Raw genomic sequence first — 15,802 nt, forward strand, 5'->3', positions numbered from 1 at the left:
TCCTCTGGTAAATCTGTATTCAGGAAATGTCCCACCCCGACCAAAAATAACATTCTGCGTCTAATTGGCCAGAAAGAGTCTATAGGAGATTGAACAGGTTGTTCTAATTGAGCAGATAAATCTGCACGTTAAAATGCTCATTACATAGCCAGTAGATTCAAATGCCCGCTGCAGAGTCTGTCCCAGTCTATCCGTTAAATAAATACAGAGCTAAACTGTTTTTGGAAAGTCGTATTATGTAATCAATACATGGAAGGGTTCCTTTAGCACCATTCCCATCTATTGTATAATTATATACTTGGGATGGAACTGTTCAGAGCCATATGGACAGACTCAATGCCCATGTGTAGTAGCTAATTTTAAAAATGGCAGCATATCTGTTTTTCTCTCCCCCATTTTTCAGAATACCAAAGCAGTTAGCTCACGTTATGGAGCAATCGGTTTCTCCGATTCTTTCCTCCTCGTTTTTGTTTAATCAAACATATTTCTTTTTCTTTCTCTTTAGTGCTCCCAGACAGAGATCTTATATGCCAACTGTAGCCCGGAGCAAACGTTTTCTAGTCAAGTTATAAAAACCTCCTCCAAATGGGGCTTTCTAATGGAACTGCTGCTAGTGCTCTCTCTGTATTGCTGGACAGAACAAGGACAGTGTTACCAAGAGAGAGAGAGACCCCGAGACAGGTACATAAGTTGACGTAAGGAGGGATGGGAAGGTTCAGAAATGGGCAGACCGATTCAGAGACAGAGAGGAGGAAAGACAGACCCACAGAAAGAGAGAGAGAAAATTATGTGCTACCGAATGAACTGCATCTAATAAGTCAGAAGGAAATATTATGATTTTTATGATGCTGCTATAAAACCTGAAGAAGTAATTAGGCTGAGAACATAAATTTTGCAGCTGTATTTTCCTAGCATTACGCCGAACTAGTGAATGAGCTGATAGTAGTATTGTTATTATGTGCCAGTTGTATTAGTCTTTCCAGTCCTCAAAGATCAGAGTAACTGTTCTATAAACTGTGGAAGATCAACGAACAATTAACATTCCCTCCCCACTCTCTCGCTCGCTCTCTTGATACCGTCTGAGGTGTCAAGACTTCTTCTAGAACCTCTGAATACTCAGGTTTCATCGTCTTGTGGGTCAGTCCTGCGAGGTCCCAGTGTCTGATTGTCTCCTATGGGTGCTGAGTGGGCTCAACTGCCCCTGGGCCTGATCCTATCAGGTGTTCACCTATCAACACCCTTTAGCGGCAAGATCGGGCCCTGTACATGTTAGTTTGCCTCTGACAGGTTTTCCTTACAGGAGGCAGTGTGGAATGGAAGGGTGAAAGCAGCATGGAGAGAGAGACAGGTGGGCCTGAATTCTAATCCTAACTTTGCCCCTGGTTTGCTGTGTAGCCTTGGGCAAATCACTTTAACGCTGCCGTAACATCCCTATCTGTAAAATGTGGATATTAATTCTTACCTATCTACCTCCCAGAGGTGTTAGGAAGTTTAGTTAGACAGGTTCTATATTAGGTGCACCAGTAGAATTAACTGGTTTTAGTTAAACCAGTGGAGACTGCTAATGTAAACGTACTTAAGTCAGTTTCACACTCGCTTAATTATGTAATACACGGACCCAGGCTAATCCTCTCCCAAACTGGTTAAATGTGTCTACATTAAGGGTTTACACAAGTTTAACTAGACTGATTTTTAAAACAATTTGGTTTAACCCAAGCCACTTTTCTAATGGAGTCACAAGCCCTCATCTAATGACAATGCCACTCTGAACGTGAGAAGTGTTATGTAAGTGCTAAATACCATTATGTGTCCCAAAACCGTAAAGACTCCAGCACTGTAGTAAAAAGACCTGGTGTCAATATTCAGTGGTTATTCAGTGTGTTAAAATAAAGGATAAGATTTTGCATGTTGCAAAGCCATCCTCTCGGCTGTTTTTTGTAGCATTTGAAAGAGTTAAGCCTAAAACCGGAATGTCTTGGGAATGTTGGCAGAGAGGAGCGAGAGCTGCTTTTTTTTTTTTTCCCCTGGATGGAATCCCAGCACTTTGAAAGCTAAGTGATGACTTTGGATCTAAGTATGTTTCTTGGTTCCACTGCAGAGAGCTGGGAAGTGAGATGCAAAGTAACCGAGAAGCCCTTTGCGAGGGATGTCTGATTCCCTGCCTGTCCCAGGACAGATATTTTTACCTTGTCCCTAGTGATTCCTGGGGGCAGCGGAATTTGATTTGAGAAGATACATATGGATCCATGGAAGAAATAATTTCCTTAAGGAGGGGAAAGAAACATCCCAACCGGCTTATTTTGGCTGCAGCTGTTTCTCCTTTGATGGAAATCGTTGTGACACTTGAACCTTGCATTTCATAAGGAGTCTAGGAATTAGCTAACTGCCTTTGATAGGGGGTGCTGGGTCTTTCATGAGACTAGCTGGCATGGCTGCCGTACTCTTTGGCTTTGAGGATCTGCTCTACAGTTGGGACAGCCTGGTGTGGAACTTGACTTCCCGGGCTCTGAGGACTTGCCGGTTTGGAAATCTGCGGGTCCTGCAGCTGATGCTGAAGCCATGGTGCATTTCCAGAGCGGTTTACCAGGTAGGGAGCAATGGTTTTAAAACCCTGGGCCAAATCCCAAGGCCTTGACTCAGTCCCTGCTTGGAGTCAGGCAAGACCCAGTCCTGCAAAATGCTGAACACTGTGAGCTCCCCATTAAAGTCAATGGGAATTGAGGCTACTCAGCACAAATAGGAATAGATGTGGGGACAGACAAAAACAGTTTGCGATCCAGGGGAGTTGTGCCTGAGTCAAAACTGAGGGCCAGGTTCTGCAAGCTCTAAGATACCCTAGTGTATACGTAAGGTAGGCAAATTCTGGCCTGGAGTAGGGATCACAGGACTGCATTCAACTGCATAAATTCTCCTCATGAAACTTTCTCTATTCACCAGGGGCTGGACTCTGCCACCCTTACTCATGCTGAGTAGCACCTTACTCCTTGAGTATTCCCACTGGCTCCACAAGGAGTAGGGTGCCACTCAGTATGAATAAAACTGCTGAATCTAGCCCTGAAGAACTACCATTTGCATGCAGAAAATGATTAAAAGTTGGCTTAAAATGTAACAAAATTAAACAGTGGAAGTCCTATGTACTAATCCAGCCTTGCAAAACTCTACTCACCTGCTGATCTGAAATAATATTGGTTTTAATTGGATTGATGTGTAAAATACTGTGTGTGTTTTTTTCTTATCGTTATGGTAAGAGTGGGCAAATAGATTTTGTGCCTTGGCTACTGAATTTTCCTGACAATTTTGCAAGGTTTTACTCATTAATGAAGGGAAATGCTAGCCAACTGAGTCGGGACATTTAGGGTGGTCACAGATTGGACTGTATAACTGAGATAACATCAGACCTTGGATTGATGGATCCACATCTGTGTTTGGAAAAGGCATTTTTTGCTACACTCGTTTGCTTAGTGTGTGCCTTCTCTGCTCATTGGGAGTCACCATGTTCAGCACAGTTGTGCATAATAGACCTGATTCAAAGCCCATTGAAATCACTGGAATTCTTTCCATGGATTTCAGCAACCTTTGGTTCATTCCCACTATGAACAATCTTGAATGCTTTGGTCCCCCTAACTTTATCCACAGATTTGCAGTAGTGTTTGGAATTCAGCAGGCACAGGCAGCTGTTTTTTTTAAAATACCAGTTTGCCCTGGAAGGTATCAATGAATAGTCGTAACAGAATGAATCCCCAGTCCCTCTTTTTTTGCCCCCTGGTAGATGCTGATTGTATTTGTGTCAGAGACTGCTTCTGAAAGCTGCATGGAAGTTAGTGCACTGAACTGATGCATGCTCCATGTGAATAAAGCCAAACACTCTGGCTGTGTTCTGGTCTCCCTTAAACCAGTGTAAATCCCCAGTTCCAGAATGGAGTCTGACACAGGCTCAGTGTATGGGGTAGAATGTGGCTGCAGCACCCCAGAGGCAACACAAGAAAGGAATTGTGCTTCTGAGAGGCATAGTTCCCTTCTTGCTTACCCCTGGCCCTCGAAGTGGGAGTTACTAGTAATTAGCTGCCGGCCCATACCAGCAGCAAATTATGTTCCCCCTTCATGCTGACTCAGCTATGATAGTTCCTTTATGCCCCTGCGTGGGTCCCTAATCCAAGCCACCAATCCAACCCCAGTGTCACTCCTTTGAAGTCAATGGTTTTACTGCAGGATTTGCCCTGCAGTCAGAGGTGAACCTGGCTCACCCTGTTTAACTAAATTGCTTCTTCTACAATGTGCACAAGCAGTAACTCTACTGTACAATGATTGCAGGGACCCCATTCATTCATCAGAACAGCCAGAGAAATCACATGGCCAAACATTGGTGCATGCATTCTAAAAACTGACATCCATTAGGAATGACTGCCCAGGGCTGGATAGATTTAGAACCGACCTGGACCTTTGCCTATTCTTCAGACAGAACCTGTGAACCTTTCTGGAGCTTCGATACAATCCACACCTCCTTATTTTGTTGCTGTCGATCACATCTTACTTTCAAGCTCTTCTGCGCTGCCTGGTTGGAGAAAGGAATGGAAGCATAAGTGCCAAAATGCTGACAGAGAGACTGCAGTGCGGGAGGCTGATTTGGTGAGGCGCTGAGCATCCTCAACTCCACTGACTTCAAGGGGAAGCTTGAGGGAGCTCAGCATTTCTCAGAATTGGGCCCTCAAGATTTCTGGAACTGGTAGTAGCAGAAATCTCGTGAAGTAGTCTGTTCTTGTGGGATTTCTAGCCTAGTGTCACAGCCAAGGGCTCAAGTCAGGTATGGATAAATGTGTGATATTTAGGAGACAGGCCTCATGGCCAATCCCAATCCTGGCAATGTCACATTCTGTAGCCTTGGGAAAGTCGCTTCACTTTGGGAAAGTCACTGCGCTTTAGTGCCTCAATTTCCCCATCTATAAAATGGCCACAAAACCACTTGATCTTCCCTAAACCTGAGTGTGTAGATTCCAAGAACTCTGCAGAAGGAGTGGGGGGCAAATCTGGTGTGTTTTGGTTGGGGAGAATATTGGAATCTAAGGAAAAGAGGTGCTGAAAGGCACGCATCCATCCTTGGCCAGAGTTAAGGTTGTGGGGTGTTCTCTGTGGTTGTGATGGTGGTAGATAAGCTATCTGGGTGGAGGAGTAGTGGGTACATAATACTGATTGTCTTGCTTCTTAGGTTTTCTGTTAAGATATATTACAACAGACTGACCTTTACTGACACACAACACAGTGCTTTTATGTATTCTGTGAATAATTTTCCCCGATATCTGACCATCTCTAAACATTGACATGATATTTTAAGAACATTGTGACTAGCCAGAGAGCTTGCCTGCATAATCATTTCCTACTTTGAAACTGAGACTTTTTCAGCTGCTTGTTATTGAGCTGATCTAAATAATGCCTCAATTACCCTAGTTTTGTCTGCCTGGAGCATATTGATTCCCTGCTGGTAGTTCATCTTGAAAGCATTGTGCACATCAGCCACAGGACTAAACTAGAATAAAAAAGAATTATACAGCTATGTGCAAATTAGGGACAACATTCTGTCCAGCACTCAAATCTCCCTTCCTTTTGTGCCGTTTCTTAAAGCTTCAGCTTTACTATTACAAAGCAGAGCTAATAACCCAGGGGCACAACTGCATTTGCTGTGGGGGACTAACTGGTTCACCTATCATGAGATTGGCTTGAGGGTGCCAGAGTTTGAAGCATTTCCTGCTTGAGTCATGTCATGTTTTGGAGAGTGGGTGGGAACGGAAGAGGAGAAGGAAAATATATGCGTGATTTCTGGGGGCTGGATTTCAATGTCTAGGGCAGTCGCAGATGGATAGCACCGAGCTAAGCTTAGGTAACTGTTGCGGTTTGGGAGGGTCCCAGAGCAAGCCTGGAGGTCTACCCGGCAATGAAACTACCCCACAAACTCGAGACAGCTGAACCGGGCCAGCCGCAAGTGGTATTTTGTAGTGTAGACATACCCTACGTTTCCAGATATGGCTCTGTCAGTGCACCGTCGTCCCACACAGTCCTGATCTGCAGCTCAATACATTCAAGTAGCAGCTGTCTGCTGAGTACAGCGTGCCAGTGCTGCCGAATTACTGTATGTGGGTGGCTTTGAGATGTACTGGTGGGAAACCACCTAAACTATTTCACTGGTGAGCTGTGCTCTCCAGAGAGCGAAGGGTTACTGCCTGCACTCACTGCACCCATCTAGCGCTTTATACTGATGGTGACTACAACAGATGTGGCATGTACAGATCATTTATAAAACCATAAAGGACTATCAGGGTGAAATTAGGTTACAGTGGGCTTGGTGTCTCCGGAGTGCTACCACCCAGCTTCGTGAAAGGAATCCGTCTTGTTCCTCCCAGCCACTGGCTGGGCCCAAATGGTGGTTCTCCCTCTGTCCTGACCCAGCAGCAAGAAGCAGCCATCTGTGCGGCATCCTGCTTGCTGCTCTGTGGTTCACAGCTACAGTAGGGCCCCTTCAAACTGCAGGCCCCAGTCCTCAGGTCTATCAGTCCTCATGCTGCAGGGCATAAGGTGAATACCAGCTGAGGTCAGGATGAAATGTATTATTTGAATTATAGCAGTGTGCAGAGTGATTGCACTGTCCAAGCACAGAAGAAAAAGACAATAAGCTCTGTGGGACAGGGACTATCTATGTCTGAGACAGTGGACCAGGAAGCACAAGGAAACCATGAGGTGATTATGGTCAACACAATAAGCTGTGGTCAGAGCACAACCAGCTGCTACCCACTGTCCAGATTTTTAAAGATATTATGAGAAGGGGAGAGTTTTAAAGAGGGGTGTGAAAGAAATCATAGAATCATAGAATATCAGGATTGGAAGGGACCTCAGGAGGTCATCTAGTCCAACCCCCTGCTCAAAGCAGGACCAATCCCCAATTAAATCATCCCAGCCAGGGCTTTGTCAAGCCTGACCTTAAAAACTTCTAAGGCAGGAGATTCTACCACCTCCCTAGGTAACACATTCCAGTGTTTCACCACCCTCTTGGTGAAAAAGTTTTTCCTAATATCCAACCTAAACCTCCCCCACTGCAACTTGAGACCATTACTCCTTGACCTGTCCTCTTCTACCACTGAGAATAGTCTAGAACCATCCTCTTTGGAACCACCTCTCAGGTAGTTGAAAGTAGCTATCAAATCCCCCCTCATTCTTCTCTTCTGCAGACTAAACAATCCCAGTTCCCTCAGCCTCTCCTCATAAGTCATGTGTTCCAGACCCCTAATCATTTTTGTTGCCCTTCGCTGGACTCTCTCCAATTTATCCACATCCTTCTTGTAGTGTGGGGCCCAAAACTGGACACAGTACTCCAGATGAGGCCTCACCAATGTCGAATAGAGGGGAACGATCACGTCCCTCGATCTGCTCGCTATGCCCCTACTTATACATCCCAAAATGCCATTGGCCTTCTTGGCAACAAGGGCACACTGCTGACTCATATCCAGCTTCTCGTCCACTGTCACCCCTAGGTCCTTTTCCGCAGAACTGCTGCCTAGCCATTCGGTCCCTAGTCTGTAGCGGTGCATTGGGTTCTTCCATCCTAAGTGCAGGACCCTGCACTTATCCTTATTGAACTTCATCAGATTTCTTTTGGCCCAATCCTCCAATTTGTCTAGGTCCCTCTGTATCCTATCCCTACCCTCCAGCGTATCTACCTCTCCTCCCAGTTTAGTGTCATCTGCAAACTTGCTGAGGGTGCAATCCACACCATCCTCCAGATCATTTATGAAGATATTGAACAAAACCGGCCCCAGGACCGACCCCTGGGGCACTCCACTTGACACTGGCTGCCAACTAGACATGGAGCCATTGATCACTACCCGTTGAGCCCGACAATCTAGCCAACTTTCTACCCACCTTATAGTGCATTCATCCAGCCCATACTTCTTTAGCTTGCTGACAAGAATACTTCTTTAGCTTGCTGACAAGAAGACAAAAAAATCGCCCCTCCATGATCTATTATGGCGCAATGAGTGCATTAGGCTGGAGTTCTTACATCTTCCTCCGAAGCATCCAGCATTAGCTGCTGCTGGAGTCAGGATACTGGATTTGAGGGACCGTTGTTCTTCCCTGGCATGACATTCCTTGTGTTCATACGGGGTGCTCAGGAGTGAGGGGAGAGTCCTACATGGGGTTATGTAAGAACATTTCCAAATTGTTATGCCAGAGTGGGGGTAGGCTTAGAAATGCCCCATCTCTGCAGCACATCCAGGGGAATTTGGAAAAAAGCAGAATTCTTTTCTCCTTATTTCCTTAGGAACATTGGTAGTGCATTATGGGGTTTCAGGCTGCCCCTGCCTCAGCAGAAGCAATGCAGCTCCACTGTGCAAGGTAAGGGGAGTGTAGGGTCTCCGAGAGCTGTGTGTGCAATGCAGACCCCTGCGTGAAATGGAGCTATGGGCTCTGGGCAGCTCTTGCATGGCCGCATGCAAGACTGGGGCAGGCTGTGCATGGAGCTGAAGGATCCATTGCTCTACGGATCTTCCTATCCAGTGTCAGAGCAACAACTCATCTGATGGGGAGGAAAACATTAGGGCAGGGATTTTCTGTTTGTTCAGAGGATGTAGTTCTGTGGGGACTGAATGGCTCAGGGGACTGGCAATAGAGTAGATCTTTCACCTCTAGATCACAGTTGAATCTAACAACGAGTGAACTGTGTTACCATCTGATTCCTGACGCCAAGGATGAATAAAAATGTGTGTCGCAATGCAACAGTCCAACTGGTACTTCTCTGTCTAACTCTTTGCACTGTGCATGCAATAGCCAAATGTTTGGGCAGTCTTGCCTGCAAACACTAATGTGCATTTGCTCTGGTTTTGTTAGGTCAGGGCAAGTTTTTGATTTTTTTTTTCTTAGAGGTTACTGTGCCATTTCCAACACACACACCCTGAAAACAATTTGTGGGGCTTGGCCAAATAATCTTCAGGTTTGGGGTTTTTTTTCTTCTTAAGCCACATCTAAATATTGTCTGCACAGCCACGAAGTGCAACCCCTAGTTCTATTTTCTGCTAAGCCCGGATATGCTGAATTGCAGCTGACACTATGCTGAAGGGCATCGTTCCAAGATCGACGTAGGAACGCTAGCGAAGGCCAGCTTTATGGGCTTGCCCAAAGCAAAGGCACTGCAGGCCTCAATATAATCAATGCATCCTCCTTTTTATTTTCGACAATTGGTATTTTATTTGCTTTCTCAGATCTCACACCATCAGCCTCGTGTTTATAATAACAGCAATGAATTAGCCAAGCCCAGATGGAATAGCAGCATTTCTACAGAGTTATTGTGGGCCCTCTGGACTGAGCTAGGAATTGCATCCTTTCCATTAGATATTGCAGTCTCTAGCTTTAAAGCTGGAACTAAACTGGCAAGCAAATGTGGCTGGAGTGGTTCAGGCTCTTTGTTACAAGTAATATTTGTTACAAATTTAGGCTGAAATTATTGAAAGTGCCCTCTGATTTTGAGCGTCGAAAGTGGACCAGTCATCGGTGGTGCTAAGCACCTGCCGCGCCAATTGACTTCAAGTGGCCCATGGGCGCTCATTGGGAAGATAGGCACCTCAAAATGAAATGCTCCCAGATTCAGAGGGCACCCTTGAAATCGTAGATCTCAGTCCCTTTTTTCCTCAGGGAATCATTTTGGGAGCCAATTGCTGGAACGTAGTTTACTAAATAGGTTGGACAGTAGTTTGCAGGGAACTGGGCTACTAGATGACCTCTCGAGGTCCCTTCCAGTTCTACGAATCTATGAAATAACTTTTTTGCCCGTGAGTTGTTTGCAAACTGTTCACTTCTACTGTTTTCTATGCTGTGTTCATATCCTGTAGCTGGTCACGTAAATTACATGGTAAGCACCCAGACTGGATGGCAGAAACACATTTAAAAAGGAAAACAGCAAATAATATACTTCTGGAACTTTGAGACAAACATTTGCTTGTGCTAGAATTCATGGAACTGTCGGGATCTGGGGCATTTTCACCAGCGCCCAGAAGCTGTCTGAATACCATGAATAGCTAATGTGACCCCCATGAACCATTCTGAAATAAACACAGTGCATTTATTTATGGAACTATTCACAAATCAAGGATCTGGGTGTGGGGGAGAGGGAGGTTGACCAGCAATTAAACGGGATTTTGGTAAATACAGTTGTAAACACTCTAGCATATATATTGACCTCTCAAAGTTCCTTCACTATTTATTCAAGCTCAGAGTCCATAGGCAAATTTTTTTAGTTTCCTCGCCATGTCTGTGCAGTGTCAGAATGTTCAGCAGACAGGGGGATAATGTTAGTAACAGTCGGTTTGGGTTACAGTCTGTTTAAAATCCTACCGACTGTTCTTAGCATGTCTGAAGCTGGAGATTGGACAGAGAACACTTTTGTGTGGAGCTGTACTATTAAACCTTGCAGACGTTTAATTGCTCATGGACAATATATAGCAGCTGTAGTTAGCATTTACACAGTGCTTTTTGTCCCTAGATCACAAAGCACTTTACAAAGGAGATTACCATTGTCTCTATTTTACTGCTGGGGAAACTGAGGCACAAAAAGGTGACGTGACTTGTACAAAGCCACAGAGTGAGTCAGTGGCAGAGCCAGGAATAAAAACAAGGTCTCAGTATTCTGTCTCATACCCTATTTACTGGATCTCACTGTTCCTTAATCCAGCTCTGTCTACATATGAACGCATGGGGAAGGACCCAGGCTATAGCCTGTGAGACTCCAAGGGTCAGAGGCTAACCTTGTGTGAGTGAATTTCAATTCCCTTTGAAAAGGAAGGAGTTGCCCAGGGCTGAATTTGGCCCTTTGACTCTGTCCGGTTGGCAGGCCAGGAAAGAGGAAACGGGGGGATGAAGGAAATCCAGAGGAGAGGAAGGACGGGTTGTGAAAACAAAAATCAAGAAAGAGGGGTAAGATGGGGGGAATGGAGTTCAAGGAGGGGGATGAACAGGGAGGAAGAGTTCTCTTGGGAAGCTGCAGGAGGAGGATAAAGGCAATGTGAGCTAGGAGGAAGAATTTCTGCAGGCAGGCTTCAATGATTTCTGTAGGGTTCTGTGGTTTTGATGACTCCAGACCCCAGTTAGGGTCTGATCCTGCTCCCATTAAAGTCAAAGGCAAAACTCCCATTGACACGTGTGGGGCAGGATTGAGCCCTAAGTCTCAGCACACCCTTGTACTAGAAAATGCTTGACATAGCTTGTAAGAAGCTACATTGACTCCTGGATGGCCTTCCCTGATCCAGCCCATAGTCTTCTAGATCCATTTGAAAGGCTTCAAAAATAACACCAGGACTTTTCCTTTATTCCACAGAGCTCTCCGTTGATGAAACCAAGAGCTCAACTCATCACCTAACCATGTTTACTAGCAGAGAAAGCTTCACTCTGGAAACAGTGTTCCCTTTCTGCATGCAGGCTGAAATCCGTCTTGCTGTATGTAGCCTTAGAACAGACTACAGCTGGGTTGAGAGAAAGTGTAGTCCTGTGTTTTGACCACAAGACTGATTCATGGCTCCTGTCTTTCAAAGCTTCCATGAGCCAGGACTCCTGAACAAGTCACTTGGCTTTTCTGTGCCTCCGTTAACCACTCGTGAAATGGGTGTAATACTTACGTACCTCATAGGCATGTCCTAACAAGCACGCTGCCTCTGCGTCACTACCGACACCATCTGAACGTGTTCCATTTTGACAAGAGAAAACAAAATCTGCAGCTTCCCTAGATGAATGTGCTCCACTGAGTAACCAAATAATATTCTCTCTGTAACCCTCGTCCTCCTTTACCCCTTTGTGCATGTTGTATCCTCGTTTGTCTGTCAAGTGCAGCACTAAAATTGTACGGCCTTTAGGGCAGGAACCTGTCTTCAGTGTGTAGAAAGTAGTTGATTTTTGTTCATATAGGTTAATTCTTACAATGAGTGTCATGGCACGGGCAAAGCGCTTGGAGGCCCTTTCTTGCCACTCCACCTCTCCGTGACCCAGTTACCCCGCCTGCAAAGGGAAGGGATGGTGCCCACATATCTGTGTGCTGTGAGAGTCAAGGATTTCTGGGCTTTGGGTGGCGTTCATCCAGATGTAGAAGCAGGGGTGCTGGAACAATTTGTACAGTGAGGGTGCTGCTGAGAGCCATTGAACCAAACTGTGAACCCTGTATATAATAGAAACAACTTCAAGCCAGGGGGTGTGGCAGCCCCCCCCCCAGCACCCTGAGTTCCAGCACCTTTGTGTAGAAGGCTCACACAGAGCTCTGCGAGCCACTTAAGTAGGCAAGAGCAAAGCAGCCAGACTCTGTTCACTGAACAATGAGGGGTGACCACTGGGGATGGCCCGTAAGAGGAGATGCTGGGCCCACAAGCTCATCGATCGCATTGGTCCTAACACCCTTCACACGTGGCAGTGGGACTGCAGCCACCGCTGCAGCTTTTGACTTGGAAACCAGCTATGGAAGGCTGTGTCTCCACCCAACTCCCTGTCCTCAGCCTGAGGGAGACAGGGACTTGGCATTCCCACACATGACAGCCAGGCATTCAGGCACTATATGTGGGTAACATGGATTTCACCCCCCAGGAGGCATATGGGAAAGATCCATCCTCATCTTAGTCATTTCTCATTCCAGTCTCTCTGAAAACATTTTATTATGTGTAACCACAACGAGGCGGTCTGCCTTTCATGGGCCTGCCATACGGCTCTACAAAGCCGAATGAGCCAGGGCGCATGCGGCAGGGAGGAAGGAGAGGGCTGAAATGTTAAACCTATCATTTCAAACTGGTAAAACTTTGGGCTCTTGATTTAAAGTTTCGTAGCTGAGTAGATTAATGTGGAATTCAAGCAAGCCAGCTCTTTGCTTTCTTTTCTCGTCTGGCGTATTAGCATTTCACATTAATCTAGTCAGCTCTGGAGCTAGGCGGTCTGAGGAAACAAGGGATTAGGGGTGTGGGAGTGTGGGGTGGGCAAGAAAAGAGCCAGATAAGTTCATCATTTAACTAGCTGAAGAGAGATCAGGGGCCTAATTTAGATCTCTCAGAGCAGTGTAAATCAGGAGTGACTCCTCTGAAGTCAATGAGCCTAATGCTGCTCTGATGCTCGGTTTTGTGCCTGTTTAACTGCATTGATACTCCTGATTTGCAATGGAGTGAGGGGGGAATCTGTCCACTAATGAGCTTCACTTGTGCAACATTTACTTACTGTGTTTATTACAGTAGCGCACAGGGGCCAACTGAGAACGGGGCCCCATTGTGCCACGCACAGCAAAAACACAGAATGAGGGACAGTCCTGGCCCCAGAAGACTTACAGTCTAAACAGACACGCCCAATGCGGTGGGGGGAATGAACAATATAATGGCAGCCAGCATCATGACATTGCTACAATATTTGTTCCTTTTGTTTTGTGATTTAAATGTTATCTGATTCCGGTGTCAGAGGGATCAGAGTCAGGCCCCTAGACTTTGTGCAATGGCTCTATGAACAAACCTATCTTCAGCCAGGGCCCAGTCCTGTAAGGTGCTGACATCGGTGGGAATTGAAGGTGCCCAGGATCAGGCCCTAGAGGAGCTGTCTCCTGTGGTATTGTAAATGGGTCAGGCACTTCAGAGGGAGGCAGCTCATATAACTCCCAGCTTTGAGGCACTCGCGGTGCTTTTTCCCCAGCGCTTTCGCCCAGCAAGTCAGCAGACTCTCTACCCGCCCCTGAGACCTTTATTGCTACATATTTAAGCATTTATGAGACTTGAACTGCTTTCCTTAAAACACTAGAATCCCAGAAAGGGATAATTATCCCCACATGTTTCATAAAGTATTCAAGACATTTCTGGTTTTTAAGCTTCACTCCCCCTTCTCGTTAGAGGTGGGAAAGGGAGGGGAGAAAAAGCAAACATGTTACAAATTCATCCTTGCCAGAAAACTAATCTGAGTGGGCAATAAAACCAGTCTGGGAAAGAGCAGTAACTGCACCTGGCTGCCTGTTCACAGCTCGGCTGGAGACAGTACATGAGGTGTTCAATAAGTTCCTGGCCTGAGGTATTTTCACTAGACATTTTAAAAAGGAAGTTCACTCTGTATGATATTCCCTCCTCACAGCCCAGTTTCCCTGATCACTTTCCCTGCCTTTCTAGAGCTGTCAAGGTCGTCAGCAGTTTGGCAAGTCCCCACCACCACCGCAGTCTGCTTCCTCCATAACGCGGCCGCGGAGTGGTACCAGCAGGAAAGAAGCTGAAACTTTAATAACATGAAATATTCAAATAAAGTCAAGTGCTAATCGTCCCGCACAGGATGCCAAATTGGCACGCGCAGTCCACTGTTCCCTCTAAGCTGTGCACATGTGCGTGCGCACACAGATCTTAAACCCCGCGCACATGGCGAAACACCACGCGCACCCCGGTTTCGGATTTTTTTTTTTTTTTTTTTTTGGCAGCGGCACAGAAGAAATTTTTTGCGCGCACCCGGCCTGTTAAAAATTAGAGGGAACATTGGCACAGACTGAGTCTTGTTGGCCTCCCTTGCCATCCAGCTGAGCCTCTCCATGGGGGAATAGTGGCTCGTTCCAGTGAAAAGTAGCACAAGAGAGCTATGGGGAATATTAGGCCGCACCCCAGACCAGCTGGGACTGAACCCTGGGTTCGAGCTTCAATGTGACGAAGTGCCCACGCTTGTTGAAGTTCAGTGAATATGAGCAGAGGTTGTTTGCACAGCTCAGAGAGAAGGGAATCTCCCTCCCATCAGATGGCTCCCTCACTGGCCCCAAAACACCATCAACCCCTCTTACCTTCAGGAGGCTTTGGGATGGGAGAAGAGACTTAGGGGCTTGCCAGTAGTAGGGAGGGGGGAAGTGGAGGAGAATGGACTGCCTTGGGGGACTCCATTTGGAGGCTCAAGTGAGCCAATAAAGAAACACGTAGGACTGCAGGGCTGCGTTCACTAACTCCTTGCAAACCCAGCCTTACAGGACTCACACAGTCATGTGACAAATTGTCCAACTCTCATGGAAAACAAAAACAAAAACCACATCGTCCTACCTGTACCATTTTAAGTTCATTTTTAGTGCTGGTGGAAAGGGATCGGATGGCACGGTGTGGAGACTCAGTTCCTTTGCAGGGTTTATCTACAGAAGAAACAAAGCCTGGTCTACAGCAGTGGAAGCTTCCCCCACACTGCCTTGTTACAACCTAGATTTGCAGGGACCTCCTCTGTGGGTAAAAGGATCCTTCAGGTCCATTCTTTCCTTGGGAGTAGAGATGGCCAGTACAGACTTCGGGTGAGGAGATAGTCTCTTACATTGTCAACTCCTGACCAGTAGGAAGTCAAGTGAGAACATCAGCTTGGGCCACCAACCAGACAGCAGATACTAATAACTTTCAGTTGACACCGGCCTGGAATGAATTTGGAATAATGACAAAATGTAAAGGTTCTGAATCCCGTTGCCCCTCCCCTGGGCTGTCCAACGCCTGCTCTTTGCTTCTGCCCACATGGGACAATCCCAATGAGAAATAAAATCCACCTAAAAAATGACAAACACCCAGGGTTCTGGCCTGTGCATAATGGTCACTCAACCCCAAGGGGAATACTGTTAAACCCCATGATTGGTGGAAACCAACTCCAAGCTCCCCCATAGCTAGACTACCTAGGACCAGATCCTGCAATCCATATTCAGACAAAACACCAACTCACTTCAACTGTTCAAATTCACATAACTTGGTCTGTAAAAAAAAGATCAGTGGCTTTACACAGCAGCCCATTCCTGGTAAAGAAACTGTCCCTTTCCCCAGTAGTGTTC

The 15,802-nt window shown here is 46.2% G+C and overlaps 1 protein-coding gene across 9 annotated transcripts in view; it reads left to right on the top strand.

Moving 5' to 3' along the window:
* The window catches only part of FRMD4A (FERM domain containing 4A), a 550,199-nt gene that overhangs the window by 283,491 nt on the left and 250,906 nt on the right, over positions 1–15,802 (top strand). The window contains exon 1 of one of the 9 annotated variants that reach the window (XM_043552706.1): positions 1,802–2,587. The exons of 2 other annotated variants lie outside the window; for them this stretch is intronic. In XM_043552706.1, the coding sequence (XP_043408641.1) occupies positions 2,414–2,587 (174 nt within the window). In that variant the 5' untranslated portion in view covers positions 1,802–2,413. Of the gene's footprint in view, positions 1–1,801; positions 2,588–15,802 lie in introns of those variants that run through there. 6 more of the 9 variants (XM_043552712.1, XM_043552704.1, XM_043552697.1 and 3 more) reach the window with 6 other exon arrangements.

Source organism: Chelonia mydas, chromosome 1 (genome assembly GCF_015237465.2).
Source record: "Chelonia mydas isolate rCheMyd1 chromosome 1, rCheMyd1.pri.v2, whole genome shotgun sequence".
Taxonomy (NCBI): domain Eukaryota; kingdom Metazoa; phylum Chordata; order Testudines; family Cheloniidae; genus Chelonia; species Chelonia mydas.